At 51.2% G+C, this 23686-nt stretch overlaps 12 protein-coding genes across 12 annotated transcripts; 6 read left to right on the top strand and 6 right to left on the bottom strand.

The window, feature by feature from the left end:
* Positions 1-174: 174 nt before the first annotated feature.
* N7455_011211 (F1F0 ATP synthase subunit 5) lies at positions 175-1206 on the top strand (the record flags this gene model as incomplete). The annotated part of the gene is made up of 4 exons (XM_040959804.2): positions 175-336; positions 538-852; positions 938-1027; positions 1093-1206. The coding sequence occupies 4 exons, from the start codon at positions 175-177 to the stop codon at positions 1204-1206; spliced, it is 681 nt and encodes a 226-aa protein (XP_040809724.2).
* Positions 1207-1859: 653 nt separating this feature from the next.
* On the bottom strand, positions 1860-5298 carry N7455_011210 (uncharacterized protein; the record flags this gene model as incomplete). The annotated part of the gene is made up of 6 exons (XM_040959854.2): positions 1860-4592; positions 4653-4752; positions 4820-4976; positions 5044-5065; positions 5136-5153; positions 5215-5298. 6 exons carry the CDS (start codon positions 5296-5298, stop codon positions 1860-1862), a joined length of 3114 nt encoding a protein of 1037 aa, XP_040809770.2.
* Positions 5299-7044: 1746 nt separating this feature from the next.
* On the bottom strand, positions 7045-8265 carry N7455_011209 (uncharacterized protein). The gene is made up of 5 exons (XM_040959799.2): positions 8163-8265; positions 7833-8079; positions 7685-7774; positions 7444-7586; positions 7045-7360 (listed from the first exon to the last, which is right to left on the bottom strand). The coding sequence occupies exons 2-5, from the start codon at positions 7877-7879 to the stop codon at positions 7296-7298; spliced, it is 345 nt and encodes a 114-aa protein (XP_040809761.1). The 5' UTR covers positions 7880-8079; positions 8163-8265; the 3' UTR covers positions 7045-7295.
* Positions 8266-9370: 1105 nt separating this feature from the next.
* Positions 9371-11848, top strand: N7455_011208 (uncharacterized protein; the record flags this gene model as incomplete). Its single annotated transcript, XM_040959802.2, has 1 exon — positions 9371-11848. One exon carries the CDS (start codon positions 9371-9373, stop codon positions 11846-11848), a length of 2478 nt encoding a protein of 825 aa, XP_040809712.2.
* A 315-nt stretch (positions 11849-12163) lies between these two features.
* Positions 12164-13588, bottom strand: dph1 (2-(3-amino-3-carboxypropyl)histidine synthase; the record flags this gene model as incomplete). Its single annotated transcript, XM_040959814.2, has 2 exons — positions 13366-13588; positions 12164-13308 (listed from the first exon to the last, which is right to left on the bottom strand). The coding sequence occupies exons 1-2, from the start codon at positions 13526-13528 to the stop codon at positions 12164-12166; spliced, it is 1308 nt and encodes a 435-aa protein (XP_040809779.2). The 5' UTR covers positions 13529-13588.
* A 219-nt stretch (positions 13589-13807) lies between these two features.
* Positions 13808-14967, top strand: N7455_011206 (hydroxymethylglutaryl-CoA lyase; the record flags this gene model as incomplete). The annotated part of the gene is made up of 2 exons (XM_040959784.2): positions 13808-14062; positions 14143-14967. 2 exons carry the CDS (start codon positions 13808-13810, stop codon positions 14965-14967), a joined length of 1080 nt encoding a protein of 359 aa, XP_040809773.2.
* Positions 14968-15224: 257 nt separating this feature from the next.
* On the bottom strand, positions 15225-15644 carry N7455_011205 (succinate dehydrogenase assembly factor 4; the record flags this gene model as incomplete). The annotated part of the gene is made up of 1 exon (XM_040959809.2): positions 15225-15644. The coding sequence occupies one exon, from the start codon at positions 15642-15644 to the stop codon at positions 15225-15227; it is 420 nt and encodes a 139-aa protein (XP_040809689.1).
* A 257-nt stretch (positions 15645-15901) lies between these two features.
* On the top strand, positions 15902-17462 carry N7455_011204 (acetylornithine transaminase; the record flags this gene model as incomplete). The annotated part of the gene is made up of 3 exons (XM_040959848.2): positions 15902-16033; positions 16093-16332; positions 16395-17462. 3 exons carry the CDS (start codon positions 15902-15904, stop codon positions 17460-17462), a joined length of 1440 nt encoding a protein of 479 aa, XP_040809716.1.
* A 345-nt stretch (positions 17463-17807) lies between these two features.
* On the top strand, positions 17808-19312 carry N7455_011203 (battenin family protein; the record flags this gene model as incomplete). Its single annotated transcript, XM_040959860.2, has 3 exons — positions 17808-17952; positions 18017-18749; positions 18802-19312. 3 exons carry the CDS (start codon positions 17808-17810, stop codon positions 19310-19312), a joined length of 1389 nt encoding a protein of 462 aa, XP_040809701.2.
* A 417-nt stretch (positions 19313-19729) lies between these two features.
* On the top strand, positions 19730-22183 carry N7455_011202 (putative lipase; the record flags this gene model as incomplete). Its single annotated transcript, XM_065606613.1, has 3 exons — positions 19730-19736; positions 19798-19882; positions 19942-22183. The coding sequence occupies 3 exons, from the start codon at positions 19730-19732 to the stop codon at positions 22181-22183; spliced, it is 2334 nt and encodes a 777-aa protein (XP_065459779.1).
* Positions 22184-22990: 807 nt separating this feature from the next.
* N7455_011201 (uncharacterized protein) lies at positions 22991-23185 on the bottom strand (the record flags this gene model as incomplete). Its single annotated transcript, XM_065606612.1, has 1 exon — positions 22991-23185. One exon carries the CDS (start codon positions 23183-23185, stop codon positions 22991-22993), a length of 195 nt encoding a protein of 64 aa, XP_065459778.1.
* Positions 23186-23244: 59 nt separating this feature from the next.
* On the bottom strand, positions 23245-23493 carry N7455_011200 (uncharacterized protein; the record flags this gene model as incomplete). Its single annotated transcript, XM_040959864.2, has 1 exon — positions 23245-23493. The coding sequence occupies one exon, from the start codon at positions 23491-23493 to the stop codon at positions 23245-23247; it is 249 nt and encodes an 82-aa protein (XP_040809692.2).
* Positions 23494-23686: the final 193 nt, after the last annotated feature.

The raw sequence follows: 23686 nt of genomic DNA, 5'->3' as shown, positions 1-23686 counted from the left end.
CACACGTGACCCAATCCTTGTGTGCGTGCACGTGACGACGGGAACATTCGGCCCGGAGGTCTCAACCTTGCATCCTTGACTGAAGCAAGCACTCCGAACGTCGATATCACCTCCCCATTCAACCCTCAGCGTCCCTCCTCCCTCCCCGAGGCCACTCCTCCAGCCAATTGCACAATGATGTCCGCTCGCTTCGCCCGCGCTGGCCTGCGTGCCACCCAGTTCTCCGTTCCTCGCACCGCCGCCGTTAACGGCATCAGGTCCTATGCCACCCCGGCCCAGGAGACCCGCGCTCCCGTCGCCCTGTTCGGCGTTGATGGCACCTACGCCTCTGCTCTGGTATGCACCTCCATTGCCCCGGTCTTGTCGCGACCGTATATTGGACTTTTTTCGCGACAAACAGCCTCCCCCCGTCTTTCCCCGACCCCTCCCACAGTTGTGTTTCCACTCCTTCAAAAGCAATCTTCAAATCTTAATCACAAACAACCCGCAATTAAATCCCCGGAATGAATCCCGCCTCTAACAATGACTTACGAATAGTACACCGCTTCCGCCAAGTCCGCTGCTCTCGACCAGACTGCCCGTGCTATCGCCAGCCTCGGCGAGACCATCAAGGCTGACAAGAAGCTCGTCGCTATCCTCGGCGCCCCTATGCTTACCATCGCCGACAAGAAGTCCATTGTTGAGGAGCTCGCTAAGGTCGCCGGTGCCGATAAGGCTGGTATCCTCAAGAACTTCCTCGAGACTCTCGCCGAGAACAACCGTCTCGGTTCCCTCGAGGGTGTCTGCGAGAAGTTCGCTACCCTGATGGGCGCTCACCGCGGCGAGATCGACCTCAACATCACCAGTGCTCAGGTACGAACTCCATGAGCTGTGTTTCGGTCTCAGCAGAAGAAAAAAACGAATCAATTCAGGATCTAAGCTAAAACTTCGTCCGCAGGAGCTCGATGCCAAGACCATCTCCCGTCTTGAGAAGGCTGTTTCCAAGTCTCAGTTCAGCCAGGGCAAGAAGCTCAAGGTTGTTGCCAAGGTGCGTTTCTAATGGATAAAAAAACTTTTTTGTTTTGTGTTCTGTTTACTAACTCTGTTGATCAGGTCAACCCCGACCTCGTTGGTGGACTCGTCGTTGAGATTGGCGACCGCACCGTTGACCTTAGCGTTTCTTCCAAGATCGCCAAGATGAACAAGGCTCTTTCCGATGCTTTGTAAATGTAAATTAGCCTCAGCGTTTGAGGGGATGGTTAGATTATAGCATATCGTCCCGGATGAACGGTAGCGTTCGTAGGGGGAAAAGGGGGTTCTAAGATTCCCTTTTCTACTCTTATTTTGTTTTGTTCTCACTACTTGTCAATTGCACAAATTCATCCATAATTGATGTCTTATAGATCCGGTCTTTGCTCTGGTCCTACAAGGTACGGTGGGCACCTTGGTCTAGCAGGTTTATAGTTCGCATTATCCCTCAACCTGCTTGCCTTGGTGTCTGCCTGCCTTCCGTATCGCGTGGACCCGATATGCTGTTTTGATCGCCAGTCAATCCGAGCGATGACTTTTTTATTTTTATATCCTGACTCTTCTAGGGGTGTGGGGGATGTGATATGCCTAGGCACAGGTGGCAGGTAGGTCCCTTCTGTTTGCAAGGCTAATGATATTATTGACGTTTACTTTACTATCAAATGCACTAGAAATCAAGGATATACTCCGAAAATACTATGGAGATGCAACACGTGTACAAAAGGAAATAGGAAAGAAACAGGACCAGTAACCACAGACGAGATCGTTACTATCGTGTCCAGAAGCAACCAAATGGGAGAATGATCAGATGAGAAGAGAAAAGAGAAAATATAGAAGGTAGGACAGCTGGATTAAGATTGTCCATTCTGCTCATTCTCCTTGTCAGCTTTCGTCTCAAACTCGTCCTCGTACGCAGCAATCGAAGCCGAGCTGCGCACCCGCTGCAGCTGACTCTCCACATAGTGATCAACATGATCTTGGTTGTCAGGGGCCGCAGTGCTTCCCCTACGACTGCCCGCACGACTAGGACCACGACTCTCATCATCTTCGTCCAAGATCGTCGATGCAGCAGGCGTAGCATCGCCAGAGTAGAAGTCACTACGGTTACCGATGGAACGTGTAGTCGACGAGCGACGGACAGACGGACGGCCCGAGCCACGCGGTCGTCCAGAACGAGAGAAGATATCGTCAAAGTAGTGCGATGCAGCGGCAAAGGGTGACCGTGGCGTCTGCGGTAGACGGCAATTGATACCGGTATCGTGGATGATCTTGGCGATTAATCCTGTCCATCCGCACTGGTGCGATGTTCCCAGTCCGCGACCGCTGTCGCCGTCGAAGAACTCGTGGAACCAGAGATTGTCTTTCCAGTGCTCGTCGAAATCGAGCAGGTCTGAGCCGGCGTTGACGGCGCGGCGACCTTCATCGTTGCGGGCGAAGAGGTGCTGCATGCGGTGCTGCAGTTCTTCCGCTACGTGTCCGAGGTGCATGTAGTCGCCTGAGCCCTTGGGACACTCGACTTGCAGGGAGTCGCCATAGAACATGTGGAAGCGGAGGAGGGACTCGACGAGGAGGAAGTTGACGCAGAGCCAGATTGGACCGCGCCAGTTGCTGTTGCCGCCGAAAAGGGAGGAGTCGGAGTCACCGGGGACGTAGTTAACTTTGTAGGTTTGGCCGTTGACATCCATGGAGTAAGGTTTTTCTTCGTGGAACTTGGACATGGAGCGGATACCGTGCTTGGATAGGAACTCAGTTTCGTCGAGCATTCGCTCGAGAATCTTGACGAGACGGTCTTTGCTGACAAGGGCTAGTAAGAGTCGATCGTCTTTGCCGCGGCGCTTCATGCTGGCGATGTTGCGCTCGGCTATGTCCGGCTTGTTCTCGATGAACCAGTCCACTCGCCGCTTAAAGGAGGGGAACTTGTTGATAAGCTCGGGCTCTAGGGTGAGAACGGCATATAGCGGGATTAAGCCGACGAGGGACCTAATAGGTAGCTGCTGGGTCCATGGTCCGCCGTAGGAGATGGCATCGTAGTAGAAGTTGTCTTCTTCGTTCCAAAGTGACTGCACAGTGTCATCGCCCGAACGGAAGGTCATTGCATCACTGATGAGCAGGAAGTGCTCGAAGAACTTGGATGCAATGTCTTCGTATATGCGACGGTGCTTGGCCAGCTCTAGGGCTATGTTGAGCATGGTAAGGGAGTAGAAGGCCATCCAACCAGTGCTATCAGCCTGCTCAAGCACACCTCCAGTGGGCAATGGCTCCGAGCGATTGAACAGACCGATATTATCGAGTCCCAAAAAGCCGCCCTCAAACACATTCTTGTCACCAGAGTCTTTACGGTTCACCCACCAGGTGAAGTTAAGCAGCAACTTTTGGAATACACGTTCCAGGAAGTCCAAATCTTGTCGCCCATACATCTTACGCTCAATCTTGAACGTGCGGAACACAGCCCATGCATGCACGGGAGGGTTCACATCGCCGAAGTTCCACTCGTATGCAGGCAGTTGACCGTTCGGGTGCATGTACCACTCACGGGTGAGAAGGTCAAGTTGCTTCTTTGCGAAATCGGGATCCATCATAGCCAGTGGGATACAGTGGAATGCAGTGTCCCACGCGGCGAAGAATGGGTACTCCCAAGAGTCCGGCATCGATAAGATGTCGTCGATGTACAGATGACGCCACTGTTCATTACGAATGCCCTTTCGGCCAGGCGGAGGGGGGATTTCGGCCGGGTCACCGTTGCTCCATTGATCCCAGATGAAGTTGTAGTACTGCTTGCACCACATCATCCCGGAGAAGGCTTGACGCTGGATGTTGCGGAGATCGTCACTCATAGGGAGTGGGTTGAGATGGTAGTAGAAATCATCGGCCTCGGCACGGCGCTGTTCAATCACATCATCCAGGACTTCTTCATCCAGGACCTCTTCCTTCTTGCGGGACACTCTAAAACGGACAACGGCGCATTCGCCGGGAGGGACTCCCTCGCCGTTGTTGAAGGCGTACCACGCAGCGAACTTAGTGCCTTCGTTGTCTGGGTTGATAGCATCCTTCTCCTCTTCGACGATATGGCGGTGGAATGCGTCTTTGACATAGGGTGTGTCATTCTCAGTATCCCATAGGAATTTGTTATTACTCTCGTTCTCGGTGAACATCAGCTGAGGCTGGATATCGTCATCACTAGACCCAACTGGAGGCGATGGTGCAAAGGAGACATATCGCTCGCCGATTGTGCTGTGCTCCGATTTGGCTACCATCGGTCCCTCCTTTTTGATAGATGGTCTTTCCTGTTTCTTCTCGTCGCCCCAGGACCATGTGTTTCGGAACCAGACATGAGGGACGATGTGTAGATGAGCAGGCTCTGGGCCACGATTGTAGGCAATTACACGGAAGAGCAATTCTTCCTCATCGTCGGCCTCCTTAGCAGTCTCGATGTAGATATCCCAGTAGCGGTTCTCGTCGAAGATGCCAGTATCAAGGATCTGATACTCTTTCTCCAAACGCGAGCGCTTTGCGTTCTCATCAATGAGGTCTTGGTATGGGAACTTTCTCTGGGGGTATTTGTAGAGGAATTTCATGTAAGAATGCTATACTCCGAGGTCAGCATGGTTAGAGATAAACTGGACTGGATTTATAAATGAGTTTACCGTTGGGGTGTTGTCCACATGGAAATGTGCTTCCTTGACACTCTCGCCATGATTACCCTGAGGGTTCGACAACCCGAACAGGCGTTCCTTCAGGAAGTCACTGTACTCCAGTCAGATTCCATTGCGGGGGACCAGACCCACAGCATTCAAGTAGAGGCTCAACTTACTCTTCGCCATTCCAGAACGCAAAGGCAATGTTCTGTATACCGTGCGTATCAGATACACCTGCAATTCCATCTTCACCCCAGCGGAATGTTCTCGATCTTGCGTGATCGTGGGTGAAGTAGCTCCAGGCGTCGCCATCTGCACTGTAATCCTCTCTGACTATACCATGACAAACCCGGCATTAGCCTGCTGTATCTCAATTCGGTATAATTTTGCAAGCTCTCACCTGTGGCCCACTGCCTCTCCGCCTGTACCAATCCAAGAGCTTTTAGCACTGCTAATATGTATGTTCCCGAGCTATCCAAAACCTCGACTTACCACATATGGTCCCCAGCGCTGTTTTTGGTCAGTTAGGAAGAACTTCTTGGAGCTAGTTCAAAATTTGGAAAGATCTTACCTTCCAATACTTGGTTCTCTCGCGGTCTTCCTTTAGGCGCTTCTCTTCCGCTGTGATGACTTCTTTCCCATCGATTAAGACCATACTGACGATTGAGAAGAAACCGAATCAATGGCCAAAAAAAAAATTTCTATTGAGATGGAGAGGAGGGGAAAGAAGTTAAGAGGGGAAATGTCCCTGCAGTCCGTGCCAACCTGGGGCCCTGGAGAGGAAATGACGTGAATCACCGGTTCCACGGGTCCACAGACATCGATTCGGGTGGATAATCGGGTCGGATTGGGGAAATGGAGATCTCTGATTGGTCGATACGACTGTGTTCGGTTCGGGCCTGGAAGGTGCACAGGTCATGGACCTTGATTTGGCCCCGAAATTTATATTATTAGCTATATAAGCTACCTACGTACTTTGTAAGTATATTAGCATAGATTTGATTGTAGTTTGTAACATATCGAGACTAAGGAAAGAAAAGACCAGCTAGCTCAGCCCATATAAAGCGGGGAATAAAGAAAAGACTAATCCATATAATCGATCGTCTCAGCTTAGCTCGAATCATCATAGAGCTTCTGTTGCATTTCGATGATCCGGAGTGGGCGGTGCCCAAAGATCGGCTTCTGCCCGATTACATATATCCATGGATGTATTCTAGGAGAATTCAATGTTGGTATCGGGAAAGAATACCCTCTTATCGTGTCCACTATTTTGCACATACTAACTATCCATGGATGTAACGCTAGAGCTGAGACATTTATGTTGTAGCCAGCTCTATAAGGCAGTGACATTTAGCTTGACCTACAAGTTCACAATAACCTAGCATTACAAGTTTAGAAGGAAAATTAAAAAAAAAAAAAAAGAAATCTAGATTTCAAAGTAAGTAATCGGCGTATTATGATTATTAAAATCGTTGGATGTTCAGATCCACAGATATCCTCGCTCCACCTTCCATACTTCGACATACCCATATTCAACAAGCATAAAACCATACATCGTGCAGGAAACTTGTCCAAAGACCAGTGCTCTAGTGTGACAGAGTCTTAAGAAGAAGAACCAAGAGGCGATGATGGAACGGACACAGCAACTTATCTAATCCTCTAGTCCAAAGACATAACTAGTCCAATTATAGTGGGCTACAACGGTTATCTGAAAGAATGGGCCTAACCAAAATGAAGCCTCGTAAAAACCTTAGTTAACGAGTAAGCCATACCATGTATACTTGCCATCCTAAGAAGATTGCTTTCAAAGGATCAAGGGACGTAACAGTGGCGAAGAACTTGGCCGTATGTAGAGATATATTCATGCCCCCCTATGACATCCTTCGCCCGGAAAAGACTAGTTTTCTACCATTATCAACTGAGAGAATAAGCAAGGAATCATACGAAAGCCACAAATTTATACCCCGCAGCTCCCCAGGAGCTGACAGCTCAGTATTTGAAGCCCGTGCCCTCTGGTTTCTGCGCCTAGACCAGGGAAACAGGGACAATGACGGAATCGAGTGGATAGCTGGGCGTTCAATTTTTGATAGCAGGCCTATGATTGGACGCCATAGTAAGCCCATTAGCAACTTGCCTGCTTATCATTCGGCTCGGGCCTGAAGGCGCAGGACACTTTCCGGAACTATATCTTCAGTTACTCTGTATAAGATGTACGCATTACCCCCAGGGTATAAATATGCAGATATCCCGGGTCTGGTAAATCTGATTGAAAGAATCTCAATTTCAGACACAAAGGCAAAAAAAAAAAAAAAAAAAAAACACAGGTGAATGGCAGCGCCGTAGCACTGCAAACGAGGGACGGCGTTGGGGAATAGAAATTCCACGACCAGATCCATACAATAGGGGGTTTCTCAATGGATGCCAGAAAAAAAAAAGATAAAACTAAAAAAATCATCCCAATAAAATAACCACGCCGACTGGGACATATTGCGTCTATCAGACGCGGCGCGGGTCCAATGTCACGGATCATTGAGAGAGTTCCGCCCTGATGCGCTTGTCCCAGCCTTAATCTAGTTCCGACGTTCCGACTCCAGGATTGGATGGTCCTTTTTTTGGACCTTCCAGATCTTAACATTTGCAGATGTTTGGAATTCAGTTGTTCCCCCGCTGCTCAGACTGCTCCGGCTGCTGCTCGTTGTAGGATCCTCCCTGGGAAGCTGTTACAGTCAGACCCCGCTACAGCGCAAACCCGGCCAGCTATATCAATCGGCCCGCAAAAAAGATCAGATTGAGCGCTCACCAGCTGACTGGCCCTGCCCCCGGCTGAGTTGGGACGAGGTGTTGCCACTCCCGGTAGACTGGGACTGGAGGCGTCTCTCGGCCTCGAGGATGCGCTTCTGCAGCTCTTCCAATTCGCGGTTCTGGATCAACATCTGCTGCTTCCTTTGAGGTTGAGGTTAGCGCTATGAATATGAGGATCATGATAACAACGAGAGTCGCGTGCGATATCGATGTTGAAGGAATTATCAAATTTTACTTACTTCTGGTCGATAGTTTGCGAAAGGTTGTCCACGTCAGAGTCTAGCATAAAGGCGCTGTCCAAGGCCGACGAGAAGGCTTGCGCCATGGTCCTGAGGTCACGGTTAATGCCACTACTCGAATATTTGACGATAGTATAGGGAAACGAACGACTGAGGCCGGGCCTTCGGCTTCCACTCGCGATCCAGGTCAGACATCTTGTGTGGTGATTTGAGCTCTTTGATTTCTGTGATTACGGAACGGGTCCCAACAGTTGAACGCAGAGGGGTGTGCGACCTTGAGATAGGCGGGGCAAGAACAAGTCGCAAATATTAAGGTATTAGGCGGTTTAGGTATCGTCGAGACCAGGACCAGCCAAGAATCAAGTACAGATGAAACTGAATCGAGGATTTGGAGGCTGTTAGGGAGAGAAAAAAAACAGTGTCAGTTCTTTATACTTCTCGACAGATAAGCCATAATCTGGAGAGGTGAAAAAAATACCGGATATCAATAGTACTAGTCGCGATGAACCGATGGAAGAGTGATAAGCAAGAACTTTGGAGACCTGCCAGAGGAAGCTAAAGGGGGGAGGGGAAAGAAGAAGGGGAAGAAGTGCGAAATTGAGAGATGATCATAGCCCACCGACTATGTTACTAGTCGCGGTAATTGGAGGTCCCATATATCTCCACCAGCAAGGAGCGAGAGGTAAGTGTTACAACTGTATTACAGGGGTTCGACGCCATTATGTGTCGCATTTTCAGAATTAGTATGGAGTAATCCGTACATATAGGGGGGTTTCTGTTTCAGGGGTTGATTTATTTTATACTTCCATTACAGGTATCTTTCTTTTATTTTCCTTATTTTCTGGTTATTTTTCTTATTTTTCTTATATTGGAAGAAAAATAGGGAAAAATAGGGGGTGAGGCTGCATACATAATACATATCTATTGTACTCTAGGGCTTGATTCATCTTACAAACGGGAAATTAGGAAATTAGAAAATCACTTGGAGAAGGACTTTCTTTTATAAAAAAAAAGGCAAAATAGCCCCTGACATGGGGTTCAAGGCAATTAGGGGGTGATTTTCATTCTGAGTACACCACAGTACTACAGTACATGGGCTCAATGTTACCGGAAGATATAAGCATATAAGGTTGAAAATGTCTATGCTTTCATATATTATAGAAGATATTCAAATATATAGATTTATAGATATATAGATATAGACCAATATAGACAAAGTACATCGTACGTTGCATAACTTGCATTCTGGCAGATTCCTCCCTGGCAACTGGTCACATGACCTATACCATACAGTACGGTAGCATCGTGAACTCTCCTCAATTCCAACCTCCATTTCCATTTCCATCGTCATTTCAATTCGACAGGGGCATTTCATCTATTCGCTTCGTCTAATCCCAAATTCGACGCGTTTTTACCTGACCCGTTGTGGTCGCAGTTCATTTTTTCTTGCCCGCTCAATTTTTCGCGCGGATAGATTGAAGGGCTATGCGTATTGCCTCTCTAACCTGTCGCGTTCACTATCTCTAAATACCAGCCGACCTAGCCGACCTAGCCGACCTAGCCCGCGAAGCCCGCAGTTCAGCGACACCGAACACTTTCCGTGACCACCCTGATCGCCGACCGACCACCGTGGCCCCCATCCTCAAAGCCTTTCCCCCCAGTGGCCGACCGGACGGGCAATGGGGGATGCCTCCTCTGTCGGCATACACTTCGTTTGAGTCCCTCCTGTTTTTCCAGTCTCTAGCGACCTCCGATTCCCGACCAACAAGCTTCGGCTCAATCTCAACCCTTTTGCGCAACAACCAGCTCGTGCGCGAGAATATCGATTTCGATGCCGATCGCCTGACCCCGGAGGCGCTGGAAGATCTCTATGCGACATTAATGCGCGATGGATTCAGTCGTGATGGTGCGCTCCCGGTCAACGGACGACCCGCAGATACCTCTAGTCCGCCTAATCCAAAGAAACGCAAGATCTCCAGTCCGCGACCAGATGGATTGACCGGCGGATTCACCCATGCCACGCTCGTCCCAGAGCTAGTGACACACCTTTACGCCAAATACAGAGATCTAGTCACCAGGGAAATTAGGGACGAGGAGAAAAAGTACACAGAAATTAGGGCTGAGCTGGAACGGCTACAGCAGGAGGGCGACAAACCAGCCGCTGCCGCAGCTCCAGCACTCACACCGGCGAAGCCGCTGCCTATCGAAGGGAAGGATTCTGTTATGAAGGAAGAGGTGTCGCGCCCACATGTACAAGATCAGACAGCTCAACCTGTTCCGACGACCATCCCGCTCGCCCAAGACAAGGCAAAGCCCGAACCACAGCACATCGCAATAAATGTGCCCCCTACGACAAACGAGCCTCCTAAAACACACCCCGTCCCTCCTGTGACCCAACCTCAAGCTCCACTTCCCCAAGTGCAAACCCCGACACCCAAACCGCAAGACATAGCTGGGAATGCACCTCAACCGCAGCCGACCACCACCCATCCCTTACCAAAACCGTCCATCCAACCTACACTTGCTCCATCTACCCAAAAAGCCCCTCCAACCACACCAGCCGGGCCACGAGTAACACCGGCACATCCGTCGCAAATCGCACCTCGTGCCAATCCCGCCCCACCTGCGCCCATTGCTACGGGTAAGGCTGGCCCGTTGGCACCGGCGTCTCAGCGAACCCCCGCGCAGCCGAGCTTCCAGCAGTGGCAGCTGGATCCTTCTCCTCACTCACCATACCCGATCGCCTCCCCAGGTGCTGCTACACCTCAAGCGGCCCAGGCTACTACCAAGCGACCTGTACCACCACTTCCCACCAACCCGCCTTTGCCCGGGTCACAAAACCAGACTCCTCTCCAACCTCCTGTTCCACAAACACCCAGCGCCGTCCCGTCCGCAGTTCACACACCTGTTCCGATCGGCCGCCCGCGTATTTCCCAAACGCCGAGTGCCACATTCCCTTCATTCTCCGAATCGCGCGCCTCCCATCCACGCCTGTCAATTGACACGCAAGGCTCCTCCACACCGTGGAAGAGAACTCCTCGCCCGAGGGTTTCGAGCTCTCCAAGCTCACCGCCACGGCCACGGCCGGAGGACGTCAGTCCCATCAGTGAACGAGACCAATCACCCGTTGATGCGATGGAAATGTCACCTCCCCCAAGGATCAATCTAGGCCAACGAGCTCCATCTACAGAAGACAGGAAACCAAGACGCGGCCAGCCTGACACCAAACCCGCTCCCGTCATAAAGACCGAGAAACTAGCTTCAATTCGGAGGACGCGTGCCGTAAGTTCGGCTTCTTCCCGGAGTCGCGGGCGATCCATGGCCTCACGCGATGGGTCTGCTGCGCCATCGGAAGACACCCAACGTGAATCACGAGCATCGGGCCGCCGAAAGGGTGTAGCTGCTACCGCCGATGAAGGGACGCCCAAACCGCGGACAAAACGTAAACGCGGCGCAAGTGAAGCAGTGGAACTGGAACCCCACCCTGCGGACATCCCCAGATTCGACACGACTCAATATGTCATGGCTACGCGCAACTTCCACCGGACTGCGGCACCGATCATGAACGATGTAGCCACGCACAAGCTTGCCTCCATCTTTGCCAAGCCAATTAGCGAGCGCGACGCCCCCGGCTACCACGATCTCATCTATCGACCATCTGACCTCAAGTCAATCAAATCGGCCATCCACCAGGGTAGCAAAGCTGTCGCAACCGCAGGAGAATCAGCAAGCACCCCGGCCGGGGATGGAGAGTCTCCTGTTCCTGGTGGCACGCCGTCAAAAAGCGGCGTGCTAATGCTGCAGAAGAATGAGGATTTCATACCACCCAAGGGAGTTGTAAACTCTGCACAACTGGAGAAAGAGTTGATTCGCATGTTCGCCAACGCTATCATGTTCAACCCAATTCCTCAGCGAGGATTCGGACCCGCCTTCCCCATGTCTAGTGACCGTGGTTCGCGCGAGAGTACCCAACTGGGCGATTCCGACGAGGGCGGTATCATCCAGGACTCATTGGAGATGTTTGAGGATGTTCAGCAGGCCGTTACTCGATGGCGGGCTGCTGAACGCACTGCTGATGAATTGGCTAATAAGAATGTTCTCTCCCTTCGGCGTGGAAGTGCCAGTGATTTCAACACTGACAGTACTGATGATGTGAAGGGGTGATTTATTTCGAACGCCATCTTGTATTATGAAACTTTGTATTTGATTAGGATCGGTTTATTGGATTTGGAAATGAAATGCCATGATGTCTTCTGTCGGTGCCTTCGATAGCCCGACAGTTATTAATAATACTCCTGCTCTCCGTGTATAATTCTCTACTCCAGTCTACTATATACATACATAGTGATAATCTAAACAGAAACATATCAACATGTATATCATTGTCATAAACCTTTTTGCAGCCAGAGCCAGTCCTGCTGCCCTGAGTCTAAAATGGGGTATATATAATTTTTTTCTATTTTTCAACAGCCAACCTCTTTAAGCCTGCTCCGGCCTCGTCCGCCCAAGCCCCTCCTTCGCATAGAAATCCATCGGATACACGCCCTTATTCCCCGTATCCCAGTTCTCCCGCACTCCCAACGCAACAAGCGCCTCATACGGCGTCAACAGCGGCCGCGCAAACGCATATCCCCAATCAATACTCAACCGCGGACAAGCAATCTGCACCCAGCACTCCACATCCGCCATAGACGCTAGCTTACCAGGGAAGATCTCACTGAGTAGCAAGTTGACAATTGGAATACCGCGCTCGCGCAGGTGTCGCTCGATCATCGCCATGGTGTGCGGGTTACCCTGTCGACCAAGCGAGCCGAGGATAATCCCCCACTTTTTCGCGGTCTTGGCTGTTGCGATCGCGTCCCGGCGGATCGTATGCATCTCCTCGTGCTCGTAGCTCTCGCGTGTCAGCGTTCGCGAGTATGGATCGTACCGGTACGCTGGGATCGAGGGGTTGTGGATCATGGCGGATTCGAGGTGGAAGCGGCCGTCGCCGAGGTAGAGGATTGCGTCGATTTCGGTTTCGGAGAGTTGTGGCGATGTACAGCCGAGGATCTCGCCTTTGGAGAGAGGTGTGATTTGGGGGATTATGACGCGGAAGCCGGCGCGCTCAAGCACGGGTTTCAGTCCGTGAAGCGTTGCGTTGAATTGGATCGTGCCGACGGTGGCAATCGATTGGCCAGGCTTGAAGTTGCGCTCTAGTGTTGCGAGAAGGTGGCTTGTGTCGATGCTGATGTCAACGAAGATGTACAGCGTTTTGATCTGGGTTACGTCGACTGGGATCAGGCAGCTGTGCGCGTAGTGTACTAGTAGATCGCAGCCTAGAGCGCGCGCCGTGTAGTCGTCGATGCAACAGGCGCCGTAGGTGACGTCGCCCATGATGAGAGTTTCGATCCCAGGGCAGAACTGGGTTAGGATGTCGGAGATGGTTGTCGCGAAGATGAGGAGTCCCTCCGGGAATTGCAGGGCTACTCGCTTGGCTCCTGATGTGCGGACTCGGTGGATTGTCTTCGGAATTTCGAATGAGTAGTTCTTGGGGAGAAGCTCCATTGCTTCTTGGATCTCGGGGTCGTTCAGAATCTCTGGCGGCACTTGGTTGAGGGTGCGGGGTGTGCGTCTGGGAGCGGCTGGAGGAAGTGAAAATTAGTACAAGTGTTTTAGTTGCGTCAGTGGACAATACGTACCTGTTTGCACCGCTGTGGACTCGACATCCTTCTGACTAGTCGTATCCTTCTGGGCTTGGGCATCTGCTGTTCGTCGTCCGACAAATCTCTTCTTTGGCTGTCGCATTTGGCTAGCGGCTTGTGAGCCATCCTCAGTAGAGGGGGTTGGCAGATTTGCCTCCATGATATCCAGCTGTAATATGAGTCAAAAATATCCAAAATTGGACTTTTTACTTGATCTTGATGATCTTCAAGTATTGGAATCGATAATCAATATCATCCCACTTCTTTTTTCTGCCGACTGACTCAGCAGGAGGTGGGGTGATCAACTAGTCCGGAAGGGGTAAAGCGCTCTCCGCATTCTCGGCCTCCTACTGTTCCATTCTCAAAGCTCGCTCTCTTACCTGTCATTCTCTTTACGATTCTGGTTACTCTGATCGTACAAGTTGGCCCAGGATTTACCATGATGAAAGCTCGCCCCCGATTGAGTTTGTTCTCAGCCCTACGGTCTCCATATTCTACACGCCGCTTCGCGACCGAGTCGCGGTTAACCTCGGACCATGTCCGCATCGTAGAGGTTGGCGCTCGAGATGGACTGCAAAACGAGAAGAAATCAATTCCAATGCAAACAAAACTTGAGTTGATTGAACGACTGGCTAAAACGGGTGTTGCCACTATTGAAGCTGGCTCATTCGTGCCCGCAAAATGGGTACCCCAGGTATGACCTTGCCGAGCGTCATCATGCAGTGCGGGCGACTTCAGGCACTGAAAACTGACGATTTGGTTACATTATGATAGATGGCAAGCACAGCTGAGATTTGCGAGCATATTCTCACAAAACCGCCACAAGCACAATCTACAATCGCCTACAACTATCTTGTCCCCAATGTCAGAGGACTGGAGAGCCTGGTCAAGATACTTGATAGCACAGGAGTTCCCGCAGATGCGACTGGAGAGACATCAAAGTCAGCGACCACTACAGAGGTGTCTCTTTTTGCAGCAGCAACGGAAGCTTTCTCAAAAGCGAACACTAACTGCTCCATTGCCGAGTCACTCGAGCGCATCAAGCCGATTATGTCATTAGCAAAGACGAAGAATATCCGGGTACGCGGATATGTCTCAGTTGCCCTGGGATGCCCTTACGAAGGCCCCGATGTGAATCCCGTCAAGGTGGCTGAGATTACCGCGACGCTGCTGGAGATGGGAGCGGATGAGGTCTCAGTGGCGGATACAACGGGTATGGGGACCGCTCCCCGGACCATGGAGCTTCTGCAGGCGCTCCAGGCTGCTGGCATCGCTAATACAGACTTGGCATTGCACTTCCATGATACCTATGGACAGGCCTTGGTGAACACAATCGTCGGCCTGGAGCATGGTGTCCGTATTTTCGACAGCAGCGTCGGTGGGCTTGGCGGTTGCCCATATTCCAAGGGTGCGACGGGTAATGTGGCGACGGAGGACCTTGTGCATACTATTCATAGTCTGGGGATGCACACCGGGATCAGCCTGGATGAGATGTCGAAGATTGGAGGTTGGATTAGTGGGGAGTTGGGCCGAGCTAATGACAGCCGGGCTGGAAAGGCGACTCTGGCTCGTCTGGCCGGAGAAAAAGCGTCGCTTTGATCAATTCGCGCTATAGCTCGTGCTTGTGATCGTTCAGAGTGTTTATTGGTTCCCAACGAGTTTCACATATTTGCCAAAAACACACGTAAATATGCTTTGCATTGTCAGTCTAGGCCGTTTTGTTATGTACACTGTAGATGTGGTCAACCAGAACCAAACACCCACTTCTCCATCTCCGGTTATGGAGACATTATATCCCTAGGCAAGAAACACCAACGCCAACATGATGCAAATCTCTCTGGTCAAGGCGAGGTCAGTCAGAAATCAGTGACACGACCACCATAGCTCCAATCACCACCTGCACCCCATCGCAGGGGCTCATTCTTTGGTCCACCAACTTCACCAGTCTTCGGGTTCTTCTCGCCCTCAAACTCTGGCTGCACTCCCTTTGGCGCATCCGGGTGAAGCTCGCCACCTTTGCCGTCCGCCTGAATCTCGGCCTGTGGGGATTGATTGACTTGAGGCGTGCTGAAGGCGCCAGTCGAGCGCCTCTGGAGCTGTTCGAAGATCTCCTGTTCTTCCTTCGGGAGACGCGGGGGAGCCGGGGAGTCTGAGAAGGGCATGGACTTGTCGTCGCCGCTCTGGCGTAGGAATCGAGTTGTGGAGAGTGGCCGGATTGCGCCGCGGGCTGTGGTAGCCGAGAGGATTGAACGGCGAATGATGAGAGAGTACACCATTGTGTTTGTGTATGAGGGAATGATATGTCCAATGAGGCAATTTGAAGTTGTACAATGTACGGGAAGATCTCGGGACCTCGCCCGGTTACTGACTCACTCCACCGATGTGACTAAGACGGCCGATCCCGATATCGCCTTTTTTTATTTCTCCCGGTAGGTCGCTGATCCGATCAGTCGATTCTCTTACGATCCTCACCTCTCTTTTGCTGCAGATTAGCTTTTTGTTTTCTTCTATTTTTATAAATCAAAAGTTTGCCATGTCTGCCCTCCGTGTGGCCGCGCGCCGTCTGCCTCGCGCATCCAAATTCGTCCCTGCTTTCGAGTCACCAGTACAGCGCCGATTCGCGACTACGTCCAATGCCCCTCAAAATGTGAAGTCTCAGGTCAAGGTATGTGTAACCCAAATTGTCTAGGATAGCGTTTAAATCGGCAACTAACGATCGCATAGAAGGAGTCAACTCTGCCAAACCCCGACCCTTCGGCGGACTCAGTCACGGCGTCCTTCATTAATGAGCGGGCTCCTTTCATGGTCCCAACTTACGTTCGCCCGGCTCCTATGATGATGAAGGGACAGGGTTGCTACTTGTGGGATATGGAGAACCGACGTTATCTGGACTTGACTGCGGGAATTGCAGTTAACTCTCTTGGTCACTGTGACCCGGAGATCGCAAAAATCATTGCGGAGCAGGTGCGAAATGCTTTTATGGACTGGATAGTGATCAATCGCTAACAAAAGGCCCTCAATTATAGGCCGAAACCCTCATCCACGCTTCAAACCTCTACCACAACCCTTGGACCGGTGCTCTAAGTCAATTGTTGATTGAGTTGACTCAGAAGTCCGGTGCTATGCGCGATGCCTCGCAGGTCTTCATCTCCAACTCCGGAACCGAGGCCAACGAGGCCGCCATCAAGTTCGCTCGCAAGACCGGCCGCACTCTGGATCCCTCAGGTGATAAGCACGAGTTCGTGTCCTTCAACAACTCGTTCCACGGCCGCACAATGGGCGCCCTCTCAGCCACCCCCAACCCTAAGTACCAGACTCCATTCTCGCCCATGATCCCCGGATTCAAGTACGGAGATTACAACCAGATCGACCAGCTCCAGACTCTTATCACGGATAAGACATGCGGTGTCATCGTTGAGCCCATTCAAGGCGAGGGCGGTGTTAACATCGCTACCCCCGAGTTCCTTGCCGCTCTCCGCAAGCGCTGTGACGAGACCGGCGCCGTCTTGATCTTCGATGAGATCCAATGCGGTCTGTCCCGTACCGGTACTTTCTGGGCCCACGCCCACCCCTCTCTCGCCCCGGCCTCTGGCGAGGCTGCCCACCCCGATATCCTGACTACCGCCAAGGCTCTTGGTAACGGTATTCCTATTGGTGCCACCATTGTTTCTGGCAAGACGGTTGGCCAGCACATTAAGACCGGCGACCACGGCACCACTTTCGGCGGCAACCCATTGGCTTGCCGTGTCGCTCACCACATCGTCGAGCGTCTCGCTGAGCCGGAGCTCCAGCAGTCCGTCCAGGCCAAGTCCGATCTCTTTGTTTCGGGCTTCCAGGCCATGCAGCAGAAGTTCCCAGGTGTGATCTCCGAGATCCGCGGGCGCGGCCTGATCCTGGGTCTTCAGCTCGCCCCGGAGTACACCGCTAAGGCTGGTGACATTATCACTGCTGCCCGTGAGCGTGGTATGTTGATCATCACTGCTGGTGAGGGTTGCATTCGATTCGTCCCTGCCCTGACGATCACCGAAGACCAGATCCAGGCTGGTCTGCGGATTTTGGAGCAGGCTGTGGATTCGGTTGTGGCCAAGTCATAAGTGTCTTTGTCCTGAATGCCGGTTATGATTTTGTTTTCCTTTTATACCATCTTGTATTGCGTTGGATATGACAAGACATATTTTCATAGAAACTAGAGCAATAAAGGAAAAGTGTCGTGTGTCCCCTTGTTTTTATGTGGAGAAGGCCACTCTCAGCCACGTGTAGGGCGGAAGGCGGTGGATCGCGTGGAGATAAGGAGTCGTCACTCTTCGCGCTTGATTCGATATGCCCCCGTATTCTGTCTTCTGTTTCTCCTGAATATTCAAATTAGAATAAATTATGGACTGAATATCTTTTGTCACTTCGCTGTAGCTTCTTACCAAACCCCCCAGCGCAACAACCGAATGCCTCTCCCAGCGTCCGATGAGGATGCCGCAACGCTTTCCTCCCAAGAGCAACCTTCTCCCATCTGGAAACGTTTCGGCGCCCGTCTTAGTGGTGCCTTTAGCGGCGCAGACCCTCGAGTCTGTGTCGCATTCTGGCTATTTGGTACACATCCTCAACCAGCCCACCTGGGCAGCTGATCAGCTTAGCTAACACTCATACCCGGCAGGCCTTATCAACAATGTCCTATATGTGATCATCCTCTCGGCAGCCGTAGATCTAGTCGGACCCGATGTACCCAAAGGCGTTGTTCTCCTCGCAGACGTGATCCCGTCATTCGCGACCAAACTCGTCGCCCCGTACTTCATCCACCTGGTCCCATATTGGATGCGTATCCTCATCTTCGCCTTCCTGTCATCCGTGGGAATGCTGGTCGTCGCCATGAGCCCAGGTTATACCGATGGGGGAACGATATCGTCTAAGATCGCGGGAATCATCCTGGCTAGCCTTTCTTGCGGTGCTGGAGAGCTGAGCTTTGTGGGTCTCACGCACTTCTATGGCCCATTCAGTCTGGCTGCGTGGGGGAGTGGTACTGGCGCCGCTGGGCTGATCGGAGCTGGTGCTTATGCCCTCGCAACTTCGGCGCTGGGCTTCTCTGTTCATGTCACGTTGTTGGTTTCGGCCTGCTTACCGGCCATTATGGTTCTGAGCTTCTTTGTCGTGCTACCTAGGTCCCCCCTAAGATCTGCCGAACCCGGCGCTGATAGATATCGTGTGGTTGAGGGCGGGGAACAGGTGGAAGAAGACGAACTGGATGATCGTGTTGGTGGAGAAGACGAGGGGCTCTTGGGGGTGTCGCATAATTCCCCCGCCCACAAGTCTATCCATGTCGACCAAGGTGGTTCCTGGCAGGACCAGACTCGCCTGAATCTACATCGAATCAAGGGACTCTTTATTCCTTTGTAAGTATCCGAGTCTTTCGGTTCTCCCAAATCTAGGCTGACAGATATCTAGCATGGTCCCGATGCTACTGGTCTACATTGCCGAGTACGTGATCAACCAAGGTGTGGCTCCAACTCTGCTTTTCCCACTGCATGAATCGCCCTTCGAGCACTTCCGCTCGTTCTATCCCACCTATAATGCCATCTACCAGATTGGCGTCTTCATCTCACGATCCTCGACCCCATTCTACCGCATCCACAATCTGTACCTGCCATCGCTCCTGCAGGTGGTCAATCTTGCGTTGCTGACCCTCCATGCCATGTTCAATTTTATTCCCAGCGTATGGCTTGTGTTCATCATTGTTTTCTGGGAGGGTCTCCTCGGTGGAGTGGTATACGTCAATACCTTTGCTGAGATTGCCGATCGTGTTCCCAAGGAGGACCGTGAATTCTCACTGGGGGCTACCACTGTCAGTGACTCGGGCGGTATTTGTATTGCAGGCTTCCTCAGTATGGGGTGGGAGGTCTGGTTGTGCAGTTGGCAGGTTGGACATGGGCGTGATTATTGCCGACAAAAGACATAGGATATAGTTGGAGATATCTGTGATTGGCATAGATCTACAAATACCTCGTCATGCAAACATACAGATATAAATACACAAAACATAAAACATAAAACCCGAAAATGAGAGAGATCTACCCCGGCCTGGGAGAGTCAGCTGATGTCGTCACTGGCATGTGAATGTGGGACTTGGTTGACATGTGATTCACCTTCCCCAAGGGGTTGTTCTCCAATGACAAGGTTGCATTACTTGAACTTCGATGCTGATTGATGGCATTAATTTCTTGTGGTGGCTTGTCTAAAAATGTCTGTCTTTCTCTGGTTCTTTTTGACTATTCTTTAGACTCGACCTTCATGCATTCTTATCTGGGTTTCACATATACTACATACTACAGGCTGAACTAGTTAGACTGACTAGTCTCAGCCTTAACTTCAAGAAATGATAGGTATGCAAAGGATATGCAAAGAGTATTCCACTTGCCATCCACCAGGCTAATCGATATTCAGACCACGTCTTAGGGAGACCTTCAACCCGCTTCCGCAAGATCCAAGTATTTGCAGTTGTTTCTTTCTGGTCTGTCTACTTATTAAGGTACAGAATATCCAGTCCAAATCAGTCGAAGAAATTCCAAACCGCTGAACATCCACCAGAGCAGATAAACATGGCCCGCCGTTTATTCGAGCACTCTCATCCCGTTTCACGGGGAAGTTGACAACATGGCAGACAACTGTTATCATATTCCTCTGGCTCTACCTCAGCCGGAACTTCGCCAAGATAGTTGGGCTCGAATGCCCTGAACCATTGGCAAACATGTACTCGCGGTCCTTCTTCCGAGCAACGTGGATCACCACTGGCTTGGATGCTGGGTTCTGGACCGCGATGAACATAAAGCCAAAATGGCTACGAGACATAGCCTCGCTAGTCTTCACAGTTTACTACCTAATCGCTGCTGAACAGGCCGATGAGAAAGTTCGCAGGGTTCGTGCCACACTGACACTGGAGCATCTGCGTGTATCTTGGAATAAAGCCACCAGTCCCTACCTGTGGTCAATGGCGAAACTGTTACGGCCACGAATGACTCAGTTCCCGGCCCGAGCGATTCGTATTCCCCGCCCAGCGCAGTCTGTTTACACCGATCCAGTGAATGCGTGGTTGTATTTTGATGGCCCATTAAGTGCGCTCCGAGATCAGAGTGTCATCGTGCTGGATGTGCCTGGTGGTGGGTTTGTGGCTATGAGTCCTAGAAATTCAGAGGATAAGCTATTGTCCTGGGCAGGACGACTCAAAGTTCCCATTCTCAGCATTGATTACAAGAAGGCACCGGAATTTGCATACCCATATGCGTTGCATGAATGCTACGATGTATATCATAGCATCGTTGCTACGAACGGTCGTTGCATGGGCCTGAGTGGTAAGACCCGTCCTCGGATTCTTGTCACTGGCGAGAGTGCCGGTGGCAACCTAGCAGTAGGCATGACCTTGATGGTGTTGCAGTCTGCGATGGCTCAGGGTTGGCGTGGAGAGGATGTGCTCCCGGCCCCGGATGGTGTGGTTTTGGGATACCCTGCGTTGAATATGAGAGTTGAGAGCTGGATGAGCGATGAGCAGATGTCATTGATTCAGGAGAAGAGCACCCGTCAGACAAACCGCAGTGTTCTGCAACGGAAACAGGATCAATATCGCAAACTCACGCCATTCACATCGCCAGGTGGCTCCGTCGACGATTTAACTGCTATCTCACCACCTGAGAAGGCAAAGGATAGCAAAGAAGCCAATGTGGCCACCCAGGCTGCTGAATCACTGGAGAAGAAACTCCAAAAGAACGAGCAGATAGTCCTAAAGCCTGCTGTTAAAGCAGAAGACGAAGTCAAGCCAATCAAGACCAGACTAGCTGTCTCATCCATGATCACCTATGTCCACGACCGCATCCTCACACCTGAAATGACACGTGCGATGATCATTCTATACATCGGACCCCACCATCGCCCAGATTTCAACACCGATTTCCTCCTGTCTCCCGTCCTGGCCCCAGATGCATTACTTGCCCGCTTCCCGAAAACGTATATCATGACCGGAGAGCGAGATCCTCTGGTTGATGACACGGTTATATTTGCAGGCAGACTGCGGCAAGCAAAGCTGCATCACTTCCGCGAGCGCCAGGACCTGGGGTTGGAGAGGGCTAACCATTCTTTCAACGAGAGAAACCACGTCGAGATCTCCCTGATCCCTGGTATTTCACACGGATTCATGCAGATGGCTGGCTTCTTCCCCGACGCGTGGAAGTATATCCATCGCAGCGCGGACTGGCTGGAGAGTCTGTCGCTGAGGATTAAGACCGACAGCACTGAGGCGGATTTACTTTACCCTGATCAAGATGTGAATGCTTTGAAAGCTAATACTTCCCTCAAATGGTCTGGCCCAGGAAAAGTCGAAGCAAATGCTTCTAATAAGGGACGTAACCACCATCGAAAGTTCACTGGCGAGTCCTCCGGTGACGACGACAGACCATTGGAGATGAGCATGAGCAAGATCACATCCGTTGCTGGTAGCGAGGATGCACTTGCATCAAAGTCTGGACATCGCACGCGTCGGAGGAGATCACGATCCTCTTTTGCTTCCTCCCGGGTTACCGGGTTTACATCGTTGGGGGATGACCGCAATGCTAAGGAGGATTTCCTTGCTAAGCTCCGATGTTTGGAAAGAGCGGGTCGCTCTGACCCTTTCGATCCCGATGAGACAAATAGTGCTCCTGAAAGTCCGGGTGTAGTTCGTCCGAGAGGACGGAGTATCGCTTCTCTTGATAGTGAAGAGGATTTGCTGGATCGTCGGATGAACGGACTTGCTGGTGGGTTGATGGGGATCGGGGAAGGGGCACAGACTCCCGGGCTATGAGGAGACTTACGATTTACGACTGACATTTGGGTGAATATCTCGGGTTAGAGTGAGATCAAGCATTTGTGTTCTAGAAATATATGCCCTTTTACCTGAACCGGAAGATGTATCCCTAGCTATCAACGAGGATTTATGATCTTAGCCAATGTAGAAGGACTGTTATCATAATTCTCGCCCATATCTGGCGGCGGCTTGCCAGTTAATGCCAGCCATCTGAAAATAACATCATACATTGACAGCCGGAAGTCCGTTTCTCGGACGTAGTTCCCATCCGGGGTGCTTATTTCCATACCCCGGGGACAAGACGAATACAGCCCGACAGAATACATGCGCCATCTAGTCCACACCATCGCCCCGATACGTCGAAAGGGTTGAACTTGCCTGATATCCCGCCAAGCCTGCTGGAAAGCTGGACGAGATTTGATTATGACAGTGTATGAGTGGATCATTGGCGCGCAATTGGACATCTCAAGCCGAGAGCGCGAAGTTCGACCCCAAAACTTCTTGGTTTGGGAATCATCGTCTGGAAATCGGGCAGGGCTCCAGATTGGAAAGTCACCCTCGTTAGAATGAAGACGTGGGGGTGGCTCCAGCGATGAGAAGAACGGGATTGGAATTGGCGTTTCGGCAGGGAATTCCCAAGCGGCGATTGAGGATTCTTCTTCATGACCTTCTTCCTCGTCCAGGTTTGTCTCCCCGGCCCCTTTTTTATGGGGATGCCCGTATAGTGGATGTAATCCCAGGTCCCCAAAACACTAGCTACGGTCCACATTTGCTCTCGTAGGCCGGTAGAAATGTTGTCCCAAGTCATGTAAGTATCGCCCAGATTCTTGCAGGGCTCTTTTGGCCAGTTCCAGCGTTACGTCGCGGTATTCCGAAGGGTGCTATAGTGCTGAAAATGCCATAGAACCAATCTTCGATCCAAACAATAGGTTCAGCTGCCCGTTGGGCTGCTGTGGAGCCAAGAGACCTTTCCATTGCCGAGATGAAATTCTGTTGCATGGTGTAGAGGCACATACATGCAAGACGCTGGATATTTGCTGCGAGGGAGATGATGTGAATTATTTCCTGGGTGTCATTTGATCGGGGAGACCAAATGGAGTACCCTCGGCCATGATATCCGTCTGTTGATTCGGGCATAACTTCAGGTAGCTATCAGTGCTGTTGCAGTGGGTCGAGGGGCTATTGATAGTAGCAATATCATAGAGCAGCTGTTGGATTTCAGGCATCGTGGTGATAGTATTTGACCTTATAAGGTCCAGCGTGACGTGACTCGGCGAGGCTGTGACCGGAAGATTGTTTTGACCCATGGTGAAGTGGAAAGAAGATTTTCAATGCCCACAAAATCAGGTATGTAGGAAAGAATTTTGCTGGATAATTTCCGAAGGCAGAGTTGTGAAGGGATCCATGGGAGAGAATACTGGCAAATCTCTCAGCAACGTGTGGGTTTGAAGTGGTAAGAGAGTGTTCCATACTTATCTACTTATATACATAGAGAGTCAT

The sequence above is a fragment of the Penicillium solitum genome (assembly GCF_028829755.1).
Source record: "Penicillium solitum strain IBT 25940 chromosome Unknown utg000009l_segment0_segment0, whole genome shotgun sequence".
Classification (NCBI taxonomy): Eukaryota; Fungi; Ascomycota; class Eurotiomycetes; order Eurotiales; family Aspergillaceae; genus Penicillium; species Penicillium solitum.
This window is presented reverse-complemented; position numbering and strand designations above follow the sequence as displayed.

Coding starts and splice junctions, on each gene's coding strand:
- N7455_011209 (XM_040959799.2), bottom strand. CDS start 7,879: ATGTCTGACCTGGATCGCGAGTGGAAGCCGAAGGCCCGGCCTCAGTC. Junction 7,775..7,832: donor CCGAAGGCCCGGCCTCAGTC/GTTCGTTTCCCT, acceptor CCGTGACCTCAG/GACCATGGCGCAAGCCTTCT. Junction 7,587..7,684: donor TCGCAAACTATCGACCAGAA/GTAAGTAAAATT, acceptor TCAACCTCAAAG/GAAGCAGCAGATGTTGATCC.